Source organism: Carcharhinus amblyrhynchos, chromosome 5, assembly GCF_965287045.1.
Source record: "Carcharhinus amblyrhynchos chromosome 5, sCarAmb.v2.hapA, whole genome shotgun sequence".
In the NCBI taxonomy this organism is placed as follows: Eukaryota; Metazoa; Chordata; class Chondrichthyes; order Carcharhiniformes; family Carcharhinidae; genus Carcharhinus; species Carcharhinus amblyrhynchos.
In genome coordinates, this window is record NC_137328.1 from 113406473 (window position 1) to 113418491 (window position 12019).

At 44.8% G+C, this 12019-nt stretch overlaps 1 protein-coding gene across 1 annotated transcript in view; it reads right to left on the reverse strand.

Annotated features, from left to right (window-relative positions):
- The window catches only part of neil3 (nei-like DNA glycosylase 3), a 32405-nt gene extending 24127 nt beyond the window's left edge, over window positions 1-8278 (reverse strand). Inside the window, exons 1-2 of the mRNA XM_080189745.1 lie at window positions 8060-8278; window positions 3920-4044 (exon numbers count right to left, since the gene is read on the reverse strand). Coding sequence (XP_080045871.1) covers window positions 3920-4044; window positions 8060-8152 — 218 coding nt within the window. The 5' untranslated portion in view covers window positions 8153-8278. The remainder of the gene's footprint in view (window positions 1-3919; window positions 4045-8059) is intronic.
- Between the last annotated feature and the right edge of the window lie 3741 nt (window positions 8279-12019).

Genomic DNA, 12019 nt, shown 5'->3' on the forward strand with positions numbered 1-12019 from the left:
GGCAATGCAGGTGGATAAGTAGTCAAGAAGGCATAAGGCATGCTTGGCTTTATCAGTCAGGACATTGAGTATAATAATTCACAGGTCATGCTGCTGCTGTACAGAACTCTAGTTAGGCCTCATTTAGAACATTGTGTACAATTCTGGTTGCCACACTACCAGGAGGATGCGGATGCTTTAGAGCGGGTACAGGCGAAGTTTACCAGGCTGTTGCCTGGTCTGGAGGAGTGGCTGGATAAAGTTGGTTTGTTCTCACTGGAATGACAGAATTTCGGGGGTGACTTGATAGAGGTTTACAAGATTATGAATGGCATGGACAGAGTGGACAGTCATTGTTTAAGAAGGGGAACAGAGACTTCCCCGGGAATTATAGACCGGTGAGTCTTACTTCTGTTGTGGGCAAGGTTTTAGAAAAAATTATTAGGGATAGGATTTATAGTTATTTGGAGAGTAATGAATTGATTGGAGATAGTCAGCATGGTTTTGTAGCGGGTAGGTCGTGCCTTACTAACCTTATTGAGTTTTTTGAAAAAGTGACCAAAGAGGTGGATGGGGGTAAGGCAGCTGACGTGGTATATATGGATTTTAGTAAGGCATTTGATAAGGTTCACCATGGTAGGCTTCTGCAGAAAATGCAGATGTATGGGATTGAGGGTAGTCTAGGAAATTGGATCAGGAATTGGCTAGCAGATAGGAGATAGAGGGTGGTGGTTGATGGTAAATATTCGTCATGGAGTTCGGTTACGAGTGGTGTGCCTCAGGGAACTGTTTTGGGGCCACTGCTGTTTGTAATTTTTATTAATGATCTGGATGAGGGTATAGCTGGGTGGATTAGTAAATTTGCTGATGACACCAAAGTCAGAGGGGTGGTAGATTGTGAGGAAGGGTGTCATAGTTTGCAGGGAGACTTAGACAGGTTGCAGAGCTGGGCCGAGAGGTGGCGGATGGAGTTTAATGCGGAGAAGTGTGAGGTGATTCACTTTGGTAGGAATAACAGATGTGTTGAGTATAGGGCTAACGGGAGGACTTTGAATAGTGTGGACGAACAGAGGGATCTAACATAGATCCCTGAAAGTTGGGAATCAAGTAGATAAGGTTGTTAAGAAGGCATACGGTGTCTTGGCGTTTATTGGTAGGGGGATTGAATTTAGGAGTCGCAGCGTCATGTTGCAACTGTACACAACTCTGGTGCGGCCGCACTTGGAGTACTGTGTGCAGTTCTGGTCCCCACATTACAGGAAGGATGTGGAGGCTTTGGAGAGGGTGCAGAGGAGGTTTACCAGGATGTTGCCTGGTATGGAGGGGAGGTCCTATGAGGAGAGACTGAGGGATTTGGGGTTGTTTTCGCTGGAAAGGCGGCGGCTAAGAGGGGATCTTATTGAAACATATAAGATGATTAGAGGTTTAGATAGGGTGGATAGTGATAGCCTTTTTCCTCGGATGGAGAAAGCTAGCACGAGGGGGCATGGCTTTAAACTAAGGGGGGGTAGTTATAGGACGGATGTCAGGGGTAGGTTCTTTACCCAGAGGGTGGTGAGGGATTGGAACGCCCTGCCTGCTGCAGTTGTAAATGCGCCTAGTTTGGGGGCGTTTAAGAGATCCATGGATAGGTTTATGGACGAAAAGGGATTGGTTTAGATTAGTGGGTCATTGTTTTTTTTTAAACTGGTCAGCGCAACATCGTGGGCCGAAGGGCCTGTTCTGCGCTGTGATGTTCTATGTTCTAGAAAAGTTGTTTCCTCTGACAGGTGAAACTAGAACTAGGGGGTATAGCCTCAAAATAAGGGGAAGCATATTTAGGACTGAGTTGAGGAGGAACTTCTCCACAAAAAGGGTTGTAAATCTGTGGAATTCCCTGCCCAGTGAAGCAGTTGAGGCTACCTCATTGAAAGTTTTTAAGGCAAGGATAGGTAAATTTTTGAACAGTAAAGGAATTAAGAATTATGGTAAGCGGGCAGGTAAGTGGAGCTGAGTCCACGAAAAGGTCAGCCATGTTTCTTATTGAAATGGCGGAGCAGGCTCGAGGAGCCAGATGGCCTACTCCTGCTCCTAGTTCTTATGTTCTTACAGCATGAGGCTGCAATCGTAGACTATCAAGGTCCAGTGGATCAAGGCAGAAAGCAAAGAGTGGGTGGGGTGGGGGCAGCTAAATGAGTGTTTTTTGGTTGGTGATCAGTGACTAGTGGTGTGCTTCAGGGATCAGTGTTGAGACCACAATTGTTTACAACTTACATAGGTGTTTTGGAATTGGGGACCAAGTGTAGTATGTGGAAGTTTGCAGATGACACTAAGATGAGTGTTAAAGCAAAATGTGCAAAGGATACAAAGTCTACAAAGGGATATAGATAATTTAAGTGAGTGGGCAACGGTCTGGCAGATGGAGAACAATGCTGGTAAATGTGAGTTCATCTATTTTGGTAGGCATAACAGCAAAATGGACTACTATTTAAACAGCAAGAGGGACCTAGATGGCCTTGTGCATGAATCACAAAAAGTTGGTTTGCAGCAGGTAGTTAGGAAGGCAAATGGAATTTTGTTCTTCATTGCTAGATGGATGGAGTTTGAAAACAAGAAGGCTATGTTGTAGCTGGATGAGGTGCTGGTGAGGCCACACCCAGAGCAGTTTTGGTCTCCTTACTTGAGAAAGGATATACAGGCATAGGAGACGATACAAAGGAGATTCACTAGATTGATTCCAGAGTTGAGATGATTGGCTTATGGGAAGAGACCGCGTATACTCATTGGAATTCAGAAGGAAGAGGAGCGATCTTATAAAAACATATAAAATTATGAAGGGAATAGACAAGATAAAAGCAGGGAGGTTGTTTCCACTGGCAGGCGAAACTACAACTAGAAGGCATAGCCTCAAAATAAGGAGGATTTAGGACTGAGTTGAGGAGGAACTTCTTCACCCAAAGGGTTGTGAATTTGTGAAATTCCCTACCCAGTGAAGCAGTTGGGGCTACCTCGTTGAATGTTTCAAAGTCAAAGATAGATAGATTTTTGAACATAGAGGAATTAAGGGTTATGGTCAGTAGGCAGTAAGTGGAGCTGAGTCCACGAAAAGATCAGCCATGATCTTACTGAATAGCAGAGAAGCTTGAGAAGCTAGATGGCCTACTCCTGCTCCTAATTCTTGTGTTCTTAAAACCACAAAGCATCAAAGACATGCCAGGTAACTTTTGGAACTGATGCTGTTTGACTTATAAATCAGTATTTTATTCACAGATGTTAGAGGCAAATTTAAGATCTACATTCAATACAAGCAAAAGCACTAGCCGGCAAACACGTTCAACATGTCATCTATATACCACAGCATCACTGTGGTATAATTCTTGCAGTACGCACTGAAGTTAAAGTACATCATCAAAGAATGGCTTCAAAGTTTCTTTCAGTGATACAAACGAGTTCTTACTAACTTACTGCAAGTAAAACAATGCCTATGGTATTGCAAGGGGCTAACAACAAATGCCAATGCTACTGCTAGAGACAACCAGCAATATCTTGCACATGCATGTTCATTGGTTTGGGGTTCCTCATGGCTCAGTAATCAAACATCAAGCATACTCATCTATCGATCACAGCAACATATGTATTAACATTAAATGTCTTGTTCACTAGACAATCCCCAGCACTTTTTGTTTATTTTATGAGGCCAGCATTAAGACAATTGTACGGCTGATTTTGAAACTTCCAGATGCTTACTTATGGCTCCTCCAGGTTAGGAGATGATTAGGAGCAACAGCCATCAGCGAATAATTGTCTTTACAGTGGGCTTAGTAGAGACATTAAAAGTTAAATTAGTCAAGGAAATGTTGAACCTGAATTTTCTACCCATGTTGTTATTATAGAATGCCATTACCACAATAAATGTACTCTTCAACAAGAATGTATTTCATGGAGGAAAAAAAAATGCTACCTTAATGTGGTTAGGCCAAAATGTATAAAGAGTTCCTTGCCCAATGTCTTCACCCCAGTGTAAATCTTTCCTTTGAGCAGTTGGATTCCATGCTGACAGGAAACCTGTCCATTTACTTGAGTGACCTGGAGAAATGCAAAAAAATCTTTTTCAGTTCCAAGATCATTGGCCTGAAAAGTTAAGTTTTAACCTCTCTTTCTCTCTCCGGATGCTACCTGATCTGCTGAGTATTTGCCATATTATTAATAAGATGCTTCTAGAGTGTTGTTGGAGCTGCACCCAACCAGGCAAGTGGGAAGTATTCCATCAATCTCCTGACTTGTGCCTTGTAGATGGTGGATAGGCTTTTGGGGAGTCAGGATGTGAATTACTCGCTGCAATATTGAGCCTCTGGCTTGTTCTTGGAGTCAGAGTTTACATGGTGAGTCCAGTTGAGTTTCAGGTCAAAGGTAATCCAAAGGATGTTGACAGTGGGGGATTCAGCGATGGTAACACCACTGAATGTCAAGAGGCGGAGGTTAGAGTGTTTCTTATTGGTGATGGTCATTGCTTGGCGTTTGTGTGGCACGAATGTTACTTGCCACTTGTCAGCCCAAGCTTCGATATTGTCCAAGTCTTGGTGCATTTGAATGTGGACTACTTCAGTATCTGAGGAATTGCAAATGATGCTGAACTTTGTGCAATTATCGGTGAATAACCCCACTTCTGACCACATGACAGGGGAAAAGTCATTGATGAAGCAGCTGAAGATGTTTGGGCCTAGGACACTACCCTGATGGACTCTTGCAGAGATGTCCTGGAGCTGAAATGACTGACCGTCCACACCACCTTATGTGTCAGGTATGACTTCAACCAGGAGTGTATGCCCCCTGATACCCATTGATTCCAGTTTTGCTAGGCTCCTTGACACCACACTCAGTTGTACGCAGCCTTGATGACAAGGGTCGTCACTCTCACCTTTGGAATTCAGCTCTTTCGTCCATGTTTGAACCAAGACTGTAATGAGACCAGGAATGGAGTGGCCCTGGTGAAACCCAAATTGGGCATCACTGAGCAGGTGCTGTTTAATAGTACCATTGATGACCCCTTCCATCACTTTACAGATCGAGAGTAGATTGATTGGGCGGTAATTGGCCGGGTTGGATTTGTCCTGTCTTTTTGCGTACAGGACGTATCTGAGCAATTTTCCACATTGTTGGGTAGATGCCAGTGTTGTAACTGCACTGGAAGAGCTTGGCTAGGGGAGCAGCAAGTTCTGGAGCACAAGTCTTCAGTACTTTTGCCGAACTGTTATCAGGGCCCATTGTCTTTGCAGTATCCAGTGCCTCCAATTGCTTCTTGATATCACGTGGAGTGAATTAAATTGACTGAAGACTGGCATCTGAGATGCGGGGGACCACTGGAGGACGCCGAGATGGATCATCCACTCGGCACTTCTGGTTGAACATTGTTGCAAATACTTCAGCCTTATCTTTTGCACTGATATGCTGGGCTCCTCCATCACTGACGATGGGGATGTTTGTGAAGCTTCCTCCTCCTCCAGTGAGTTATTTAATTGTCTCACCACCATTCGTTACTGGATGAGGAAGGATTGCAGAGCTCAGATCCGCTGACTGTGAGGTAGCTCAGCTGTCTATCACATGCTGTTTGTGCCACATGGCATGCAAGTAGCCCTATTTGGTAGCTTCACCAGGTTGATACCTCATGTTTACGTATGCCTTGAGGTGCTCCTGGCATGCCGTCCTGCACTCTCCATTGAACCAGGGTTGATCTCCTGGCTTGATGGTAATGGTTGACTGCGGTATATGCTGGGCCATGAGGTTGCAGATTGTGCTGGAGTACAATTCCATTGCTGTTGATAGCCCATAGCGCCTCGTGAATGCCCAGTCTTGAGTTGCTAGATCAGTTCGATATCTGTCCCATTTGGCAGAGCGATAGTGCTACACAACACAACGGAAGTTATTCTCAACATGTGGGCGGGACTTCATCTCCACAATGACTGCGGTGGTCATTCTTACTGATACCGTCTTGGACAGATGCATCTGCAGTCGGCAAATTGGTAAGAATGAAGTCAAGTATGTTTTTTCCTCTTGGTAGTTCCTTCACCACCTGCTGCAGACCCAGTCTAGCAGTTATAGCCCTTAGGGCCCGATCAGCTCGATCAGTAATGCTGCTGCCGAGCCACTCTTGGTGATGGACAATGAAATCCCCCACCCAGAGTACATTTTGTGCCCTTGCCATCCTGTTGACCCTGCAACATGCCCCTTATAACATCTGGGGGCTAGTACCAAAATTGCGAGAGCTGTCTCACAGACTGGTCAAGCAACAGCCCAACATACTCACTCTATACTTAACACCTCAATTTCAAACAGGTTAACATTTTCCAAGATTTGGAACACCAATGTTATTTAGTTGCACTTTAAGTTAGTCAGCACTGAAGGTTAACAACTAGGAGTCAAGTTACAACCTTAAACCCAACATGGAGGCGTTTGTATTCATCAGCCAAAGGAGAATGGCACATCAGTAGACTCTTAATTGCAGATTTTTTTAAAAAAAATCGAATTCAAATTCCACCATCTGCCATAATACCATCTGCGATAATACCACTAAGCCAATGCCTCCCCTTCTGGGTCATTATTTGGTGAGCATTACACTGCTCCTAATACACATCAGAAGACAGGAACATCCCAAGGATTGGACAGTCAGAGGTCTGCTGGATCCGAGGATACAGCTATACCCCAGCCAGATGCAGCACCTTTGATTTATTATTTTTATATGAATTAGTATACATTGAAAGCATTGTTTCTTACACACTATACAGACAAAGCATAAAGAAGGAAAGGATGGGATGCAGAATAGTGTTACAGTCAGGGCAAGGGTACAGAGAAAAATCAACTTAATATAAAGTAGATCCATTCAAACATCTGATGACAGCCACTCTGAGAATGAGCCCCCGTGTTGTCCACGTACCCCAGTACACTACTGCGTAACTACTGCCTCGGACGGCTGCCCCAACTGGGGCCTGCGCGCTCAGTCTGGAGACCTCTTAGTGCTGTAGTGTGGAGCTGTGCAGGCAGGGAAGTCACATCGAGGCAGGACATTCGCTACCCACAGGTCCAGGGACTTTCCCCGAGGCACAAAGTTATGAGAAACCAGGTTCTCCGCGTGTAGCCTAGTAAGCAGGTTGTCAGAATGCCTGAGGATGATTGTGGAGGAGTTTGGCTATCCTTATTGATCATGGTTCGTGGGTTGGAAGTCCAGGATCCAGCTGCAGAGGGAGGCAACAAGCCCTAGGACAGGGTTTGGAAATGAATTTGCAAGGATAATGGTATTGAAGGCTAAGCTGTAGTCAATAAATAGGAATCTAACAAAATGACTGTTATCTAGGTGTTCCAGGGTTGAATGTAGAGCCAGGGAAATGGCATCTGCTGTGGACCTGTGGCTGCAATAGACAAACTGTAGTGGATCCAGGCCATCTGGGAGGCCAGAATTGATTTGTTCCATGACAAACGTTTTGAAGCACTTCATAATGATGGATGTCAAAGCCACTGGGCAATAGCCATTAAAGCACGCTACTTGGCTTTTCTTTGGTACTGGGATAAGTGTGGCTGTGTGGACAGTCTGGGCAACTGCTCTATAAAGAAGTCTCACAACACCAGGCTAAAGTCCAACAGGTCTACCCGGCAGCACAAACCACTAGCCCCCGGAGCACCGCACGCCCGCCAGGCAAGTGGGAGCCCCACCCACAAACAGGACACACAAAGACGCAAACCCAATTCACTGAATAATGGTTGGAATGCGAGTTATGGAATGTGAGTAACTTGTTATTTTGTAAATTGAGTTTGTATCTTTACATGTCCCGCCTGTGAACAGAACTCCCACCCACCCAAAGGGCCAGCGCCCCAAAAGCCAGTGGCCCACGCCACCAAATAAACCTGCTGGACCCAACCTGGTGTTGCGAGACCTCCTACTGTGTTTACCCCAGTCCAACACCAGCATCTCCATATCATGACCGCTCTGTGGGCAGCCTATACACTGGGCTATAATGATAGTCTGAGCCTATACAATTCCTACATGGACAGTGTGAATCTGTACTTTCTAATATGGTGTTAGCGCTGCTGTAACACTATCTTGACTCACCGCACTCCCTCTCAGCTCCATAACTCGCTGTCCTTCCTTCACATTGCTCCTGATTCTCTCGCCGTTTATTGCACAGCCAGGCCCCTCCACCATTGCAACGGTTCACTGAGCGAGCGCTAAGGGGAAAGAAAAACTCCGCCACAGACGCAGTAAACCTGAAAGCAGACCGGCACCGCGCCTGCGCCAGGAGGAAAGAAAACCGCCAAATAATTCAAAGCGGGTGCCGGCAGTGCGCGTGGAAAACTGTCAAATCACTCCGAGCGGGTGCCAGCAGTGCGCGTGCGCGGGAAAACGGCCAACTCATTCAGAGCGGATGCCCGCAACGCGCGTGCGCATGAGGAGCAGTAACCTGCCGGAGAGTGCGAATCTGCGCATGTGCTTCCTGTTCGGAACGCCGCCTGATTCGAAAGTAACGGACTCTAGTACGTGCGCGGAGTGGGGGGTCTTTAAAAGCAAAATACTGCGGATGCTGCCATATGAAACAAAAACGGAGACTGCTGGAAAAGTACATCAGGTCTGACAGCATCTACGGAGAGAACATAAGAAATCGGAGCAGGAGTAGGCCATCTAGCCCCTCGAGCCTGCCCCGCCGTTGAGTAAGGTCATGGCTGATGTGTCGTGGCTCAGTTCCACATATCCGCCTTCTCCGCCAACATTTCGAGTGTGGATGACTTTTCTTGTGACGCAATTTTTTTTATTTAAACAGGTCACAAATGCAAAGTACGTATCACTTTCAAGTTACAAACCAGAATACAATCTCACCCTAATAAATTATAAAAATAACACCAGCTGTAACACAATATCACCAATCAACATGCCATCTTTAGTCAACGTAGCACAATAACAGATAGTGTGCGTTGCAAATTATCCACAACCAGCCTTCCAAGGTTGCAAACAATTCACAACACTAAACATCAAGTTATAATATAAACACAGTCCTGACAGTTAACACCCTTTGTCAGAGCTAAGAACATAGATAATTAGTTGAGATTTATGCTATCGGGGTGTGGGAAGTGCTGGGGTGGGGGGGTGGTGGATGCTGTAATTGGATAAAGGGAAGGCTGAGGTAGGTGCTAAAGCTGGGTTATTAAGTGATCAGAATGTGAATAGCAGAACAGGTACATATTATTAAGGCAGTTGTCCCTGAAAGATGGGGCAGGCTGGGGGGAGGGGGAGTGAGGGTAAGGTGGAGATCAGGAATGGAGATATGGAAAAACGGAAGTGAAAAAGGATGATAAAAATGGATGAATGAAATGAAGCATGTTTTTATTTGTTTGTTTAAACCTTTATTTAGGCAGCTAGATCAATTGAGAAACAATTCTCTTTACAATAACAAGAAGTGAAAAGCCACAGCAACCACCCAACAATACAAACACCCATGTTACTTAACAAGGACACATGTCAGACTCCTATTTATTGATTACAGCTTAGCTTCAACACCATATTCCTACAAAAATCATTTGATTTGATTTATTATTGCCATATGTATTAGTACACAGTGAAAAGTTTTGTTTCTTGCACACTGTACAGACAAAACATACTGGGAAGGATAGAGTGCAGAATGTCGTGTTTACAGCCAGAGCTAGGGTGTAGAGAAAGTTCGCAAGGTAGGTCCATTCAAAAGTCTGCTAACGGCAGGGAAGAAGCTGCTCTTGAATCAGTTGGTACATGTTCTCAGATTTTTGTATCTTTTTCCCGATGAAAGAAAGTGGAAGAGAGAATGTCCAGGGTGCACAGGGTCCCTAATTATGCTAGCTGCTTTTGCGAGGCAGGGGGAAGTGTAGATAGAGTCAATGGATGGGAGGCTGGTTTGCGTGATATACTGGGCTACGTTCACAACATTTTGTAGTTCCTTGCGGTCTTGGATGGGGGTGGGGAGGTGGGGGTGCATACCAGCTATGACACATCTTGAAAGAATGCTTTCAATGGTGCATTTGTAAAGGTTGGTGAGATTCCTAGCCAACATGCTAAATCTCTTTAGCCTCCTGGTGGTCTTTCTCAACTATAATGTCAGCATGGAGGGACCAGGAGAAGTTGTTAGTGATCTGGACACCTAGAAACTTGAAAGTCTCGACCATTTCCACTTCATGCCTATTGATATAGACAGGGGCATGTCCTTCACTACACTTCCTGAAGTCAATGACTATCACCTTTGTTTTGCTGATGTTGAAGGAGAGATTATTGTCGCCGCACCATTTCACCTATTCTCTATCTCTTTCCTGTACTCTGTCTCATCAGTGTTTGAGATCCGACCCACTACAGTGGTGTCATCAGCAAACTTGAAAGTGGAGTTGGAGCAGAATTTTGCCACAGTCAAAAGTTGTAGAACAGGGTAAATCCACCTTTTAATGGACATTAAGATAATATGTGGACTATGAACAAAACTGGCTGAAATACAGACAAACTTAAAATTCTGTGTTTCAAAGCACATGGACTTAAAATGGCTGCAAACGAGACATCAAGACATTGACAGACAAAGAGATACACAGCCTTATGAAATCCACCTGGGAGCTGCTTGAGCAGACAAAGGATGATGAATCTTGGCAAAACTAGTTACACAAAAACTGTCCCTGCTAGACCTGGCTAACAAAGCCACACATTACAACACTATGGACAGCACATATTTTAGACTCCAAGTTGTTTGCGAAATTCAACAGGTTTGGGCCCAGGCTGTGTCTTGCAAAACCATCTCGATGGGAAAGCGATGAACACCTCCTGAGGACAATCAAAACCATTTTGCACCTCATCGGCTCCAAGCACTCATCAAAATTCAACCGACTGCTGGGAGAAGCCTGCCAGAAATTCAAAGGCTGCGTCTTTTTAAAACTGGATAAAGACAAAGGAAAGAGACTCTTTTAGCCAGAGCACACAGGTGGTTCAGTTCTCCACAACTACAGGCAGGGACTCTTCTCCAAGCAGAGCAAACCAACTTTGACTGAGGCACAGCCTTGTTCCTTATCAGCTCCAACAGCTGAAAAGACTCTAAAATTACTCTTCAAGCACCAAAGAAAGAAATTCAAAAGTATTTACCAGCAAAGATCTAAGATACAAGAAAACGCATGTTCAGACACAACCCCAGATTGAACGGCTGGTTTGCACAGCAAAGATTGTTATACATACCTAACCACGCGACCAAGGTGCATGTCCCTTGAAGGCAAGATAGCCCTGACCTTTCCTTAAAGACAGCACTGCCTCTTTGACCCTAGGAGTGGTGAGTGTAATTTACAGTGTCCAGAAATCCCCAATTCGCCAGGTGTTGAGGACGGGTGGTTGGGAATTATATAAAATTGTGCAAACCTAAAAGTACCTGTTGTGTCATTGTAGTCTCTTCCTTCCATAGCAAAGTAACTGGTAATGTGTGCATGTTGTCAGGTCTGGTTAATTTCATTCCTTCCTGAATAAAATTTGGCCTTTTGTGTCACCCACTCGTTTCTCGTTTCATTCTGGTGGATCACAGAATTGGAACATAGTTCCGAAGTCTAGAACAATAGGGCTTCTAGATGCTTAGAAAACGTTCACTCAAGCGGGTTCACTGGTAAGGCATAAACAGTGGCTCACTTTCTGTCTCTTCTGTGAAGTCATCCAAGTGTGACACTTTGGCCGTTTACCACACCAGCAGCAGGAGAGACACACACGTCCAAGAATGATAGTGGAGACCACTACGTGTGGAGTTAAAAAAATCCTACAAGTTTATAAGCGGTATAGAAAGGGGCTAAGGGCACAGCCCTACCAGGCACTGCTGAGTTTGTACCTATTGCGTAAACTAATTTATTTTGTGGCTTAACTCTTCAGCATGAGAAGATTGTTTTACAGAGGTTCCATCAGTACTCTAGGAAGTTAAAAGGCATTCAGTGGCTGGAATAAATAAATACCTTTCTCAAGTTTATTGTGTCACCCACTGTTGTGATATTCATAACTCAAGGAATCAAGCAAGTTCATGATTCATATGGTGGCATTTTC